Source organism: Corapipo altera, unplaced genomic scaffold (genome assembly GCF_003945725.1).
Source record: "Corapipo altera isolate COAL_440 unplaced genomic scaffold, ASM394572v1 61305, whole genome shotgun sequence".
Lineage (NCBI taxonomy): Eukaryota > Metazoa > Chordata > Aves > Passeriformes > Pipridae > Corapipo > Corapipo altera.
In genome coordinates, this window is record NW_020884909.1 from 2945375 (window position 1) to 2960139 (window position 14765).

The window sequence follows — 14765 nt, forward strand, 5'->3', positions numbered from 1 at the left end:
TTATATAAAAAAAAAAGAATAAGGAGACACCCTTTAACCCTCCTACTGTGCCTCTATGTGCTTGGCTCTGTTTTCTCATCCTGCAGAGAAGGCTAAATTGAAGTAATACAAAGGGTGAGTAACAGAGCTAGAAATCCTAGTGGAAAATTTTAATTAGAAGTTCTTCTTTGTCTTAACTGTACCGCTGCACTTGGGGCAACACTCAAGGTGTTCCAGATAAAACTGATGAGCAGGTATATAAAGTACTTATTTTTTGCCTTTCTTTTTTTAAAAAAAGTCCTTAACAGTGCTGTGACATTTACAGCTCAAGCAATTTACCAAGCAAGCACTTTTCTTTTTTAAAGCCATAATTTGTTAATAATTACTGAGTTTTCAAGAGTTACCTAGAACACCTGTAGTTTCTCTGAAGCTTCAAATGCACACACACTTTAAGCCAGCAGGAGTCATCATCAGGGTCACAGGCCATGCACACACTCCCTTATCACTGCACTCTCAATATTGCACCCTCCTCTTCATGTTTCAGCACAAATGTTTGTGTAAGCACCCAGTCAGGTGCCTCTTGGATCAATTCCATGATGTAATTTACTGCCATCATCTTGTAGATGGAATAACAACAGGAATGCACAGGGACAGAAACAAGGAGGAGTTGAAGTCTTCAGGATTAAGACAGTTCAAGAAACCACAGCCACTTTGCTGCACAGATATCTGAGGGGCTCAAACTCCTGGTTTACTATTCAAGCCCTTGGTGTTGAATTTACACAGTTCCTGCACACAGCTTCCAGTCCTTGTACTACCCTACTTGTACTAAGATGCTGCCGCTCCATAAGTCACAAAATGGTGCAACCAGTGAAGCCCAGGTCCCATTACACAAGCTAAAAACCTGCCTCCAAATTGCTGTTGTACCTGCAGTTGACTTGGCTCTTACTCTACTTACTGAAATTACTTGCTGTGAAGTACATCAAAGAGACTAAGGGGGGAAAAAAATTAATCTCTGGGCAAACTGTTGTTATTGGTTTACAGACTCTGTAGTAGATATGGTACAAGCTATCTTCAGTGTGCATGCCCAAGATTTGACACATAGTGCTTTCAATAAGCTCTGTCAAAAGCCTCCTTTGTTCATGAACAGAAAGTTCTCTCTTTGTTCAAAGATGTTACTGCAGGTCAGCGCACTTTTTGGTCTTTAGAGACACAAGTTTCAAACGTGTTGGTCGTGATCCTAGAGTTAATTTATTCGCTTTGCCCAGACACATTGAAGTCAGTTAGTTTTTATTTCACTCACTGATGCATTACAGCAGTTTAACTAGATGGTACGTTGTGACATTTTTCTAAGAAAAACTGTGGGCCTTTACCAGACAGTAATACACAGCAGGTTTAGAACTGCTGGCCTCTGTACTCCAGCTTTTTTTCCCTTTGTAGACAAGATAATGAGCCAGCTTCTCAGAAGTCCCCTACAATTGCACATAAATGTCTTAAATCTGTATTGCTGTTGCCAAGTGGTACAGAGTGGTTTATGACTGCTTTATCTCACCAACAACCAACACAGACCTAATGGTACAGACCCACTCAGTACCCACTTCTGTCAGCAATCCTGCAGGAACTTCCATAAATGAGGAAAGCAAGATTGAGTCTCCACAGGGCCCAAAAAGCCAATACTGAGCAGTACAACAGCTGGCTGTTTTCATCCTCTTCAGACCCCAAAATTTTAGCATCATCAAATGGCTTAAAGCAACATATGTATAGATGTGCACACACACATATAACTGAAGACAAGAAACTGCATATAGCCATTCCTCTCCAAAGAGCCCATCTTTGTTACGGGAACAGTTTTAATGCTGTTACCTCATCTTTTTGTGCTTATGATTACCTTATTCTTCCAGAAGGAAAGAAAATATGCAGATGGAGGACACATGGAAAACAGAAGATGAGTTGTGGAGAGAAGTCACTGACCACTACATGCCGCACAGAAGACTCACATGATTCCAATACTCGATAATGACCCTCTTTGACTGGGGACAAAGCAAAGCAAGGGGTACATGACTCTCAGTCCTGAAAGGCTCATCAAATCTGAAAACTCACACAGCTGAAGTGTTTATTTCTTCCACAGCAGACAACAGAATGTTTGTTTTAGTGGGTAACAGAGTGGGTTCTGTGGTCTGTTCTTCACTCTACTGCTGTTTCCAGCACTGAATTCCTCAGACTTCTGTATTTTCACAGATATTGTGGATCTGTAGCAAAACATCACTAGATTTTCCCAGATCAAGTCTGCTCCAGCCTCTAATTACCCTGTAAACAATGTATTTTCTGGAAGCTCAACGAATTCTTGATCCAGAACACATTCAGTTGGTCAATTTTTGAAACAGGACATTAAAACTTGACTCTAGTTTGTACAAATTAAACCTGTTTAAAGGCTGTGGCTTATCAGTTGCTGGAAACTGCTCTCAGTGGCCTCATGCTAAGGGCAGAGGGCAATGGTTTTAGCACTCAGCACAAGGTGGTCTAATATCGAGGCCCATTCCAGTCAAGACACAACATCTGACTAAAACACAGGGACAACCAAGAGCCTGTTTGTTACTATGCAGCATAAACACTTTCCTCTTGACAAACCGAACTGCAGACCACACACATTTATGCTCCACAAGTAGCAGACTGCAACAGGAAGGGTAAGAATGACAGGAAGAAGCAATGCTCTTCACACTCCAGTAATAAAGACAATGTTTCTTCTTTCTTAATGCCAATGTTCACTCTGGAAACGTACAAATGAGTTCCTAGACTGAAAGCCCTGGAAAATGCCACTGTGTCAATGACAGACTCTCACAGGTAGGACCAATGAACTCACCTGAAGGGGCTTCAAAGGATTCAGGTTAGCACGGAAGGTTTGCTCAGCTGCATGGAGTTTTTCTTTTGACAATGTGCAAATTAAGGCTTCAGAGTCCATGGCCACCGTCTGATTTGGGATTTTAAGATATTCAGATGACGTTGAGTTATTGCAGAGATCTCGCAATCGCATTCGATAACCAGACACAATGACCTAGAAAAGTGGGGAAGGCATGTCAGTCTCCCTTCAAATAAGACTCCAAGCAAAAAGCTGGTTATTACCTAGACAAAAGAAAACACTCATAACATTTCCAGATAGAGGTAAGAGGGCATTCTTCTCTACAGGTTGAACAGCTCTGACTCATACACAACTCAGTTCCAAGAAAAACGTTTCCCCACTGAAGAACATGGGAGAGAAGTCCTGGGGGAGGAAGGTCTCTCTTCACTTCTCCACAAACATGCACAGAGCAGCAGTGATCCTGTCCTCCACAGCAGCCATTTCCTCCAACCAAGGGTACATGCATTGCCTAACCTTCAGTCTTCTGGGAACTGAGCCACAGAGACAAAAACAAGGGTTGTGACTAGACACAAGTCTGGCAAATGTATGTGAAGGGCAAAAGACCTATGTCCCAAACTCCACAGACATATCTGCCAGCCACATTTGCTGTGTAGTTCTGGATCAGAACCATCTTCTCCCTTAGTTCTGAAATATCTCTTCACTAACTGCTGAGACAAACCTTTTGCAGTGTTTTTGAGCAGATAACATATCAATGAAAAAATGTTATCTTACTGGCTGCAACAGACGAGATAAGATTCTAGAGTCTTCCCTCACAGGCAAATTCTACTTAAGGTAATGGTTTGCTTGTCGATAATGTTTCTTAACCCACAAGTAACCACCTTATTAATGAAAGAAATTGATAAAATCCCTCTGTGTTACCATCAGACCCTTTTAGACCTTACAGTCTAGATTCTTCTAATCAGGTTAGTTACAGAATTTAGGCTTGCTGAACAACAAACAGGTCCATCTCAAAAAAGCTGCACACTTCATATAGGTGATAAACAAGGAAAATGCAGAATCCACCGCTGGCAAGAATTTTTTGTTTGCCATGGGGCTAGACAGAAGGAACAATTTTATTGTACATGCACAGGTAACAATAGCCTTAGACTTCATTTCTTCTTTCTGTTCTTTAATAATACCTGGCATGCATTGCCCAGTTTCCAGTAACAACTCAGGAGGATTGATCTACATCCCAGAAGAGTTACCAGCTCCTGAACAGTGCTGGTAAGTCTGAAAACTTTCTCATCTTTCAAAACCAAAGGGGTGTCAACCATCTAGGGGAAAAAAGCACATTACGTTCAGAAAACAAGCAAATGGAACTGACAGGAGAGGCAAAAGATTTTTAACGCAACACTTGCGCAAACATTTAACTCTGGTCTGTGTCCATATGCCAAAAATAGGATATTTCAGTGCCGGGCACTCAGCTGAATAAATCAGCTCTCTCTCATCAAAAAGGTTGGACTTTTGAAAAATTTTGGAGGTTTTTTGGGCGGAATTTTAATTTTTTTTCTTTGTTTTTGTTTTTGGTTTGGTTGGTTGGGTTTGGGGGTTTTTTTGGTTGTTGTTGGTTTGTTGTTTTTTGGGATTTTTTTGCCAGCAGAGATACTATCAGTGTTACAGCCGTGCTGAAAAGGAGATATTCATGGGGTATGGAAATAACACTCCAGGGACCTGGAATTAGTCTAAACCAGCTTCTCCGCATGGACATATAGAAAACCAGTGTCTCCTAGTGTCTCAGCATTCACCCACAAAAACTGAAGGTGACCAACCTTTCCACCATCCTGAGTATGCCCAACTCTTTCACTCAGATTTTAAACTCTTTTGGAGAGAAGCTGCCCATTCCAAATGCTGAGGTCCACAGCACAAGACCTTAAATCTAAGGCTCTGCTCATCCACTCCAAACTAAAACACCCAGTCACACTAAGCCAGCCAGTTCTCTAACCATCTGCAGTCATCTGAACTCATGGCATCTTCAACAGGCAAAAATACACCCTAAGTGACAAAGTCCCCTAAGGACTCTCAAAATGCCAGGGTGGTGTCTGAAAGTAGTCACAGGTCATTGTTTTGTGTTCACAGGTCACATCATTTTCTCCTGGGAGTGTGCCTGTTTCATGAAATAGGGAGATTTGCTCCAAGCAGAATATGCACTGGCCATTGTTATTTACTCCTCACTGCTATTCAATACATCATACTGCAGCCCTGGCCCAGGACCTCACTGTGCCTCCAACTTTTTGGAGGGACAGGACCTACTCCTGCCTCCAAGCCACGTAAGAGCTGTCTGGCCACACCTGGACAACAGCAGCATATTAGACTTGGTTAGACAGCTGCCTGCCCACTGCTGATCCAGGAGCCTTCCAAATCCCTCAGCTGCCACTACTGGAGAAACACAGTGTTGAGCCACTCTGCCCCACGAAGCAAGATGCCCATCAAGAGAAGGTTTTGGTGGCTTTTATCTATTTGCACTTATTTCAGCATGCTGGACACACAACCCAGCTTGGCATGTTGGAACACTGTCATTACATTAACACCAGTGAACAGTCCCATCTCCTTGGTGACTTCAGTTCCTTACTTGCTAGCATATCATAACTTCCTGCCTTGTTGAACAACCCTAGGACACAAACAGACCACAGAAGGCAGCTATATTTCCTGTGAGAGGTTTGCATACTCTGCATAGGCCCTTCTATATGAGCCACTCATACAGAGACCTAATAACTACTGCCTATTAATACTGAAGTCAGCTCAGCAGCGAGGTCAGATCTCCAACCCAGATCTCCCACAAAATCAAAGGGGTCCATTTTGTGACTTAGATAAAGTCATTCTGCAGGAGGAGAGAGCTCTACATCTCTAGTTACCATCTGTGTTAGAAAAGTGCTCAAAGAAAATCTGGTGGGCCACTGCTCTGAAGCTTACTGTCCTCTTGCCCTGTTAGCTCTCCCTGCCATCCCTGAGCATGAAACACTGTTAAGATTTCACAGCCTCACTCCCAGTGCTCTAGCAGAATGAGCTAGGGAATTACATAAAAAAGAACACAGCTTAAACCATTCAAGGAAGAACTAGCTGACCAATCACCCCTTGACTGCCCTTCAGACATGTTATATAGATGAAAGCTAAGCTTTTTTCTCCTTCCACTGGCTTTGCCCTGTACAATGTGGCAGTCACACAACATAAGTGTGAGAGCTGGATTTTTTGCATGCTTTAAAAGCCTCTCCACCAGCTTAGGAAGAATGACTATGTTGCTGTTGCTGAAGTCTTCCAGCTATCCTTCAAGAACCATCCGTACCATGATTTTGCCTTAATCTAGCTTGACTTTCAGGCAAATTAGTTTCAAATAAAACAAAACTTGCACCCTAAAATGAGTAAGAAATTTTTTCCACTTTTTTTTTTAGTAGAACATATCCTTAACTTACAGGATTAACTATCAAACTGCACTAAAAGAGATGGCTTGGCAGAATTTACTGAAGAACAACACAACTTGTGCAAAGTGGCACAGCATCTGTAACTACATGAAAACAAAGACTTAAAGGACTATTAATCCACCCCACTTCAATGAAAAGATCTGATACGGAGTTGGGAGGCAGAATGGATTTCCTTCTCCTTTTGCATACCATCTTTTGCACTGCCTCAAGAGAACCATGGGTCTTCCTTTGGATGTCTCTTCTGACTTCTGCATTGGAAAGGATGCTGGTGGACTAATGCATCAAGCCTAGCAAAAAACATGTTATGAACCTGACAATGGCAGACAGCCATCATAAGACAGGGGCTCTAGCCCACTGTCACCACTGGCTGTATTTACGGCTCCATGGGAGTGCTCAGGAGTCTCATTTGATATCAGGATTCCTGTAGTACATAATACACGTGTCTGTCTTGAAGAGTTGGTCAAAAACCCAAAAGCATGCCTCCTTCTGCTGCACAGGACTGTAAGGCAGAGCAGCACATAGAAACCCTGCTCCAGTCCAAGCTGAGTGACCGAACAGTTAGAACAGTACAAGCAACCTAATTAATGTTTTACTTACATTAAAAAAAAGGAAAGAAGAAATTCAGTTTAGCCTGAGATCTCAAGAAGACCAAAACATTTGCCCATGTGTTCCCAGTGTCCTTTTACAGCTTAGAATCAAATAAGACAGTAAATTGAGAGGGCAGGATGGAAGAGAGAAGCAGGGAATACATTTTCCTCTGTGTTTGTACAACATCTATCTCAGAGGGTTTCTGCACTGTGGATCTTGGCACTATGGCTAAACAAACAACAGACAAGTATTATGTTAGTGGTTGAACGTGCTCTTCACCTGCTGGAGGTTGACCTCTGCATTCAGTAACTCCTCTACTGCAGATGATGGCATGGACACATTATGGTGGAGGAAGTCTGAGAACGTCTCATTGTCAACCAGGAAATCCCGAAGTTTCAAGTCTGGAAAGTGACAAAACAAGCAATGTTCTGGTCAGGGCAAAGCCAAAAGGAAACTCATGTGAGAGCTCTGAACAGGAAAAGCAAAGCTGACAAATGGAGGATAGGGAATTACACAAACCATGGCACAAAGGGAAAAGACAAGTTGCTGGCAAAGTGTTGTGAAGCTATGCAGACTTCAGAAATATCAATTCATGATGTCTTGACCTCAACCCCCTCCCCCCACTGCCTAATTAAAAAAAAAACAAAAAAAACCAAAAAGAAACCCACCAAAAAAACCCACAAAAATCAAAACTCCAACAAAAAAAAACAAAAACCCATCTTTAAAAACAGCTCCCTTTAACACCATTAGTTCAGCTCAATTTGCACATATGTACACAGAAGCAAGATACACCAAGCTTTTCCCCTGATCTCGGCTGAAACCCAGCATGAGCATTTAATCCCTGTGTTGTTACAGAACATGAGACTGAGCTGGTGCATGGACCACCAGGGATTTACTATCCCGCAGTCAATTATGTTAATAGTAAATGTACTCTACCACAAATTTCTAAGTCTGACATATGCAGACACACAGGTACGATACAGAAATGCACAAAGATCTAGCAAACAATCTTAACCACTTGGAATTAAAAAAACATTTGCAGGATTTTTTTCCATTTTCTCTCCCAAAAGCTTCAGCTTCTCAAGCCATCGGTGTTTCATCTCCTGGCTTTAAAACAAATTATATCTTCATCACAGAAGAGGGGAACCATAGGGAAATTATAATCCAAGCACACTACTTAAGTCACAAACCTGAATCTTAAGAAACTGACCCTCAAACACTGTTTTGGGTTTTCTTCTTGCGGTTTGGGTTTGGTTACTTTTTTCAGTTGAGGGGAGGGGGGTAGTTTTGGTTTTTTGTTTGGTTGGGGGGGAGTGTGTGTTTCTTTGTTTCTGTTGGGTTTTGGGGTTTTGTCTTTTTGTGTGTGTGTGGGGGGGTGTTTTTCTTGGTTTTTTTTTTTTTTCTTTTTGTTTTTTGTGTTTTGGTTTTGTTATTTTCTTTAAGAGAGAGAGGACACTATTACCTTCATGATGGTGCTAATAAAACCAAGACAGCAGGCTTGACCCCCCCTATGGGCCTCACTTAAGAAATGGACATGATGATCCCTGCGGGTCCCTTTCAACTCAGAATATTCTGTGATTCTGCAAACAAGCAGCGATGAGCAAAGCAGCTATGCCAGGAGGAGGCAGAGAGAGCAAGCACCACTGGATTTACCAGGGTGAAGATTTCCAGACTGAGCTAAGACAAAACCAGCAAGGTTTTGTTGTTTTTTAACCACTCTAGGAAAGGAGGACACACGCAGCCCAGAGAAAACAGTGGGGAAACAACGAGCCAGCCCTAAAGAGAAAGTAATGACATGGGAGAACTAAGAGTTTGCACTTCTCCCCTCGTCCTATACAGAACAGCTGTACCAGGGGGACCGGTGGTTCGGGTGCCACTTCTGCTTCCCGGCCGGAGCCCTGCGGAGCAGCCGTCGGGGGGAGGAATGAATCCACACGCTCCGCTCCTGCGGCACGAAGCGCGCGGGGTTACTGACGGTCATTGCTCCCTCATCCACATATCCAGTTACAAATTCCCCGCTGCCTTTTTTTGTTCCACAGCGAAAAAAAAGTAAATCACCCGCCTCTGCTGAGGCGGCGCGGAGGTTACTCTGGGGCGAAAAAGTTCCTCCCTCGCCCTCTCCTCTCTCTCTCTCCCCACGCAGCAGGACCCAACTCGTGAACGTGCCGGGTCTGAGGCCGTGCAAACGCCCCACTGAGCCCCCCCCCAAAAAAAAAAAAAAAAAATCAACCATCACCCCCCACTCCCAGCCCGGGGAAAGGTTGGGAAAAGAGCCGGCTCCTGCAATAACAAAAACGTCCTCTTCTTTCCAGCTGAAGCACCCTGCTTCGCCGTAGCTGGAGGAAAAATTCCCCACACACACCCCGATTCCTTGGTTAATTCCTAAATGCACCAAACTCCCTAAGCACTTCTGCAGCTTGTTTATTTTTTGGTGAGATCATCTACTGTTCAGAAACTCAAATGGACAAAGGGGTGGCTGGCTGAAGGCACACTGGCATGCAGAGATCAGATGTTTGCAAGCTTTTTCATTTAATCTGTCCCCATTTAAGATATTTTTCAAGCTTCTCTTAAAGGGCCACACACCTTTTTTTTTGAAAAAAAAATTTAAAAAGGCAATGATTTCCTCACTTTTCTGTTTCCACAGTGTTTTGCTGCTTTGGGGTTTGCTGAGGCTATTTTGTTTGCAGGTTTGGTTTGGAGGTTTTTTTGCCATATGGAAGCAGAATTTTCTTGGTAGGGCACATATTCTATAGGCAATTGCAGGAGAGCAACCTGAAGCACACTGAGATTCCTGCTGGCCGGTCTATAATCATAATGAGGAGTAACAAAGAGCCTGCCATCTTCCACAGCTATAATTAACCAGCCCAGCATTAACACAGCACTTATCCCCTGCCTTTTTTGTCATGCCTAGCATTTTCAGACTTGCTCAACACTAGAATTCGCTGAAAATCAAAGCTGCCTTCCAAGGAACGCCTACAAACATCTGAAGGAGTTTTCATCATCATTTGGAGGAAAATACGAAGGAAACAGAACATGAAGTTACCAAAACTGCGGGACAATGCTTGGATTCCAGCCAGCTGATCACAAACCCGTGCTCACTAACCCAAGGCCACACATGAAAGCTCTGTGAGACCAAGGAGCTAAATCCCAACACCATGGTCCCGGCTGCAGTGCCCTAAGCAAACAGTTAGCCTTTTCTTACCATGCATTTCCCTCCCTCACCCCATGTGGTCCTACTTCCAGGAGTTGTGGGTCAGTGTCTTGTGCAACCCGTCTCAATCACGGAGGCACACAGAACAACTTGCACATGAAACCACAGAAGAGCACCGAACACTGCAACATCTAAATTCCTTCCCAGGATAACTCAAAAAGTCAAGAGTTAATAAAGGTTTCCTCTTGAAAACAGCCATTCCCCTCAAACGTGACCGCCTGCCCACTAGGACTTGAGGAAATACAAGAGCGCTATTTAAAAGAACTCCTCAAAAATTAGAAACAAAAGAAACAGGTGAGGTTTTTTTGAAGGCTAATACCAAGCTTACCTAATAATGCAAACACCTCGAGTGGAAAAACTCATTTTACCACCATGAGCCTACTATGGCAGTATTTTCCTGCCAAAAAAGTTCAGACACTGTATCAAGTTACTCAAACATGAGGCGAAATATGTCAGCTCAAACAGGTTTTAACTCACATGTCTCCCCAAGAGCATCCTTACAGTCAGCCTTTGCAAGCTGGTGGGCACAGAAAAATGCAGCTGCAGCATCCAGGCAGCACATCAGAGAGCAGTCTCTCCACGGACTTCCCCACAAAGACATGCAGCCTTTCCTTCCCTCTTGCCTCCATCTTCAAGGCAAAACCTTGAAAAAACCATACCCAAAAACAGGGTATGGCCTGTGGCTGTAACCACAGCTCCCAGCAAGCAAGCCAAGCCCCAGGCATAAGTGTGGAGATGAACCTCAGGTCAGACTGAACTAACACGCTCCAGGACTGTCAGATCTGATGTGAACCATCAGGCTTATTCAGTGGTGGGATAAATGTCTGCAGAAGTAATACTGAGACAGCTTTTCCCCATGGCAGATTACTTTCACAGTTTCAGTCCTGACACCAAGGGAGCAACAGCAGAACAAAGTACGTAAAGCAGAGACTTTGTGTATAAATCATGCAAATAACCCCCAATACCAGCAGGTCTGGCAGGGATGAAGTGCTTTTGTTCTAACTAGTTTGGGCACAGTGTGGCAACACAAAAGTAGACTGTCCCCATTCACATGAAACAAGCAGAAGGAAGTCCAATTCCCATGCAGGGCAGGGAGAAAGATCCTTCATATGGTCACATAAGGAAGCTCCCAACAGAATTGAGAGCTGTTAGATTCTGGAGGTCTTGTGCCTTAACCACAAAACCTTCCTTCCTCCCTGAAGTCACCGGTCAGGATTAGAGAATCACACATGGCAGCATTTCACAGATATTGTCTTTGTGAAAGGCACAGCTGTCCTTCATTTCCACACAGTTCAAAAGAACCTTGGGGGCTGCATTCTGGGCATTGAAACTAGAAACTCTTGGACTTTCAGACTGCAGAGCATCTCCTACGAGACTGTAACACTGTTTTAAATATTTTTAAGATTTACATTTTTCTGACAGCCTAATTTTTTCCAGCACCTTCATCCCTGAGCACAGTGGTAGGCCAGTCAGTCTCTGCTCGAGAGCCAAAACTTTGTGACAATAGAAAAAAAGAAACAAAAAAAACCTGCTCAAGCAGCTCAAGATAGTCACATGAATTAGTGAAGAAAAACAACCTCTCTGCTTGCTAAATTATTGATTACATGGAACATCAAAACAAAAATATGCATTATAGAAAAACAGGAAGTCAGTGCTATGTGAGGTCTCTGTTCCATGCAGACCAGAACCGAAGCACTGACTGTGCAGTGAAGAAAGTACCTGTGGTCCGAAAGCCACAGGTTTTTAGTGTCCTCGTTCCAGAAACACCTCCCCAGTTACTTCTGCAAGCTCAAAAGGTGGCTCAAGGAGCAAGAGAAACCACGGCTAGGAACAAGTTTTAATTTGCTGATCTTACTGCAAGGATGACTGTAACAGGTCCCACAGTAAGCACTGACAATTTCCAACAATACTGGGAAGATCCACAGGCAAGCAGAACAAAAAAGCCTCTAGGGGCAGGTTATAGAACAAGACCTTTCTCCTCAAACTTCTCTCTCATTCTTTTCTGTTTCACTTGAAAGCAGAGAGGGCCCATACCTTCCTCCAGAAACTTAATGGTGCGCTGTCTTTTATGATGAAACAATAGGGTGGAAAAACAAAACCCCACGGAAATTGTGGCTACATTTTTCATATCCTGAACACTGCCTTCTAAAAATAAAAGGCATGCAAGTGGTATTTCAACATATCTCAGTTCACTGTAGAATACAAAGCTCACCAGGTCTGACTTTAATTTGTGGGGTTTCTGCCCAAAGGGTTTGCACCCATAATCTGCAATATACCAACTTTCAGACAGTTTAAAGCTAACAAGCTCAGTGAAAACACTGTGACAGTCAAATCTTCTTCACAGCCTCATATATCTTGACTTCCTACAACGAACTGGGTGAAGGAAAAGGGAGAAGGGGCTTCATGCGGAAAGAGAATTCAACAACCAAGAGGAAAGCAGGGCAGTGTGTCTGATCTACAGACACGACAATTTATCATCAGGGGATTTCACTCTCTACTGACAGAACATGCAAGGCTGAAAACAGCTACGTTATTTTCTTTATATTCATTCCTTTGGCTAAGCCTGTTTTTATAATAGCCAAGTATAGATAGAGAAGCTGATGTTAAATTCTGACCCTTATTTCTCACCACAGAGACTGACCATAGGGTCATTTTTGTAAAAGCAACATGAAGGCATCACAGCAAGATGAACAGCAAGACAGGATGAGGCATGGGAAGCTTTAGTTTCACTCTTTAGAGTCAGCAGGTTTCAGCTAGTGCCCAAAGGAGGCAAAAAAGAGAAGTGGGTTCCCAGCACAGCACAGTCAGAGGCACCTGTCTCCACAAGTTAACAGAAGGAGTAAAGCAAGGAAGAACATCAAGTGAGCAAACAAGGCAGTTTCTTCTCCCTTTTTGAAGAGTTCATATTCACAGCTCCCCATTCAGGTAAAGCCACGCTTCTACAGCAAGGGAAGGCCCAAGCTGATTGCATAGCTGGCTGTCAGGCTTGTGCAAAACTATTCCACAGTGCCCAGGCACAACTGAAGAACTAGGTCACGAGGCAGCCTGGTCACATAGGCCTCCTTCACCCAGGGAATTGCTTATTCACTAGTCACACTTCCAGTAACAGGAGTTTTTGCAAGCACATGAAGAGGTTGAAGCCGAGACCAAGAGCTGAAGCTCCAGCAGCTGAGAGCGTTTACTGGTAGCACACATGACCACTACAAAGTCTCTAGCTAGAAACCTGCCTTACCTTTCAGCAAACCCTCACACAGTGAGAGGACCAGGGCAAGCAAACCAAATGCTGTCACACCGTTACCTTGTACACTGGAATTTTGTATTAACTTTCATTATCTGAGAAGTATTCCTCGTGTATAGGTGGTGGGTGCACTTGAACACCTGGACTGATTGTCACACTCATTACCCAACACTGATTTGTAGACAGAAGGTGTCTGAAGCTACTTCCCATTGGGGAAAAAAAAAAAAAAAAAAAAAAAAGGCTTTCAAACAACTTCAACAGGAGAACCAAAAACTGAACTTGTAAATTGACAATCATCTACAGTAAACTGACAACCATCCAGAGGACACAACAATCTCCTAATGGTGAACCATGTTACTGCACTGTACTCTAGTGAGCCAATGACCCTGACTGACAATGGAAAAAGGAAACCTTTCAGATGGAACAGTTTCACCTGCCTTCATCATACTCCTAACCTTGGACAACACATCCAGAAAGCATGATAAAGTAACATTTCTTAAGTTGGCTTTTTTCTTTTTTAAGCAATTACTATGTTCTAATTGCTCTTTTCTTCTAGGGCAGCCTTCCCCCTGTGTGGTGGGAACAGCTCTCAGAGCTGCCTGTGTACCTATGGATGCTGGCAAGAGCTAAAACTGCGCTCTGAAAAAGTTGGACAGCCATACCCTGATTTGCTGACAAGAAATCAAGCAGCTCAGCAGGCCTGTTGTGCAGGATTGACTAGTGGGAAAATACAAGCCTAATTTGCTCACAGTCAAAGTGCTGCTCTTTGTGCAGCCATGGCTTGCCCTGTTTTTACAGTAGGCTGCAGCTCTCTGCTCTGAGGCCATCAGATATCCAACAGTGCTGCCTCTGCAGACATTAGATAACACCAAAGCGAGCACCCCCTTAACCAGAGCCCATTGTCTTCATATATTTGCCATGCCAAATGGCGATCTGAGTAGAGAGGAGGCAGCCTGCCATCGATCTCCAGCAGCTAGGATCTCTCCTGAGAGAAAGGGAAATGTGCCACAGGCCCAGGTCTTCTCTCTCATCTTGGGACTGCAAATATTGGGACCACCTCAATTCCTCTATAAGTCACTATTTTTGCTTAGAAGAGCTTTAAATCTAGTGGCCAGCACAATGACTGGCAAAAGCACAGCTCACAGCCTACACTAGTCACATACACGAGACAATCCTTAGTTAGCCTTCACGGGGGGTGACTTCAAGGATGCAGAGCCCATTTAAGCCAGCTGAGAACCCACCTCTACCCTCCATGGAAAGCCAGCAGCTAACACAAGGCTCATACCTCCCCTTGTGCAGTTATTGAAGTCCCAAAAGCCATCAGGCCCTCCTCCAGTATGACACACATGATGACAGAAAGACTCTGCATCAGAAAGCCAAGACACAAAGCACAGAAGCAAAAGCTGCAGGCTGGGCACCAGCAGCCCTGCCAGCAAACAC

At 43.6% G+C, this 14765-nt stretch overlaps 1 protein-coding gene across 3 annotated transcripts in view; it reads right to left on the reverse strand.

Annotated features, from left to right (window-relative positions):
* ABCA1 (ATP binding cassette subfamily A member 1) overlaps nt 1-14765 on the reverse strand; it is a 90610-nt gene that overhangs the window by 39147 nt on the left and 36698 nt on the right. For all 3 annotated transcript variants that reach the window (XM_027653209.1, XM_027653205.1, XM_027653206.1), the window contains exons 6-7: nt 7156-7277; nt 2837-3028 (exon numbers count right to left, since the gene is read on the reverse strand). In XM_027653209.1, coding sequence (XP_027509010.1) covers nt 2837-3028; nt 7156-7277 — 314 coding nt within the window. The remainder of the gene's footprint in view (nt 1-2836; nt 3029-7155; nt 7278-14765) is intronic.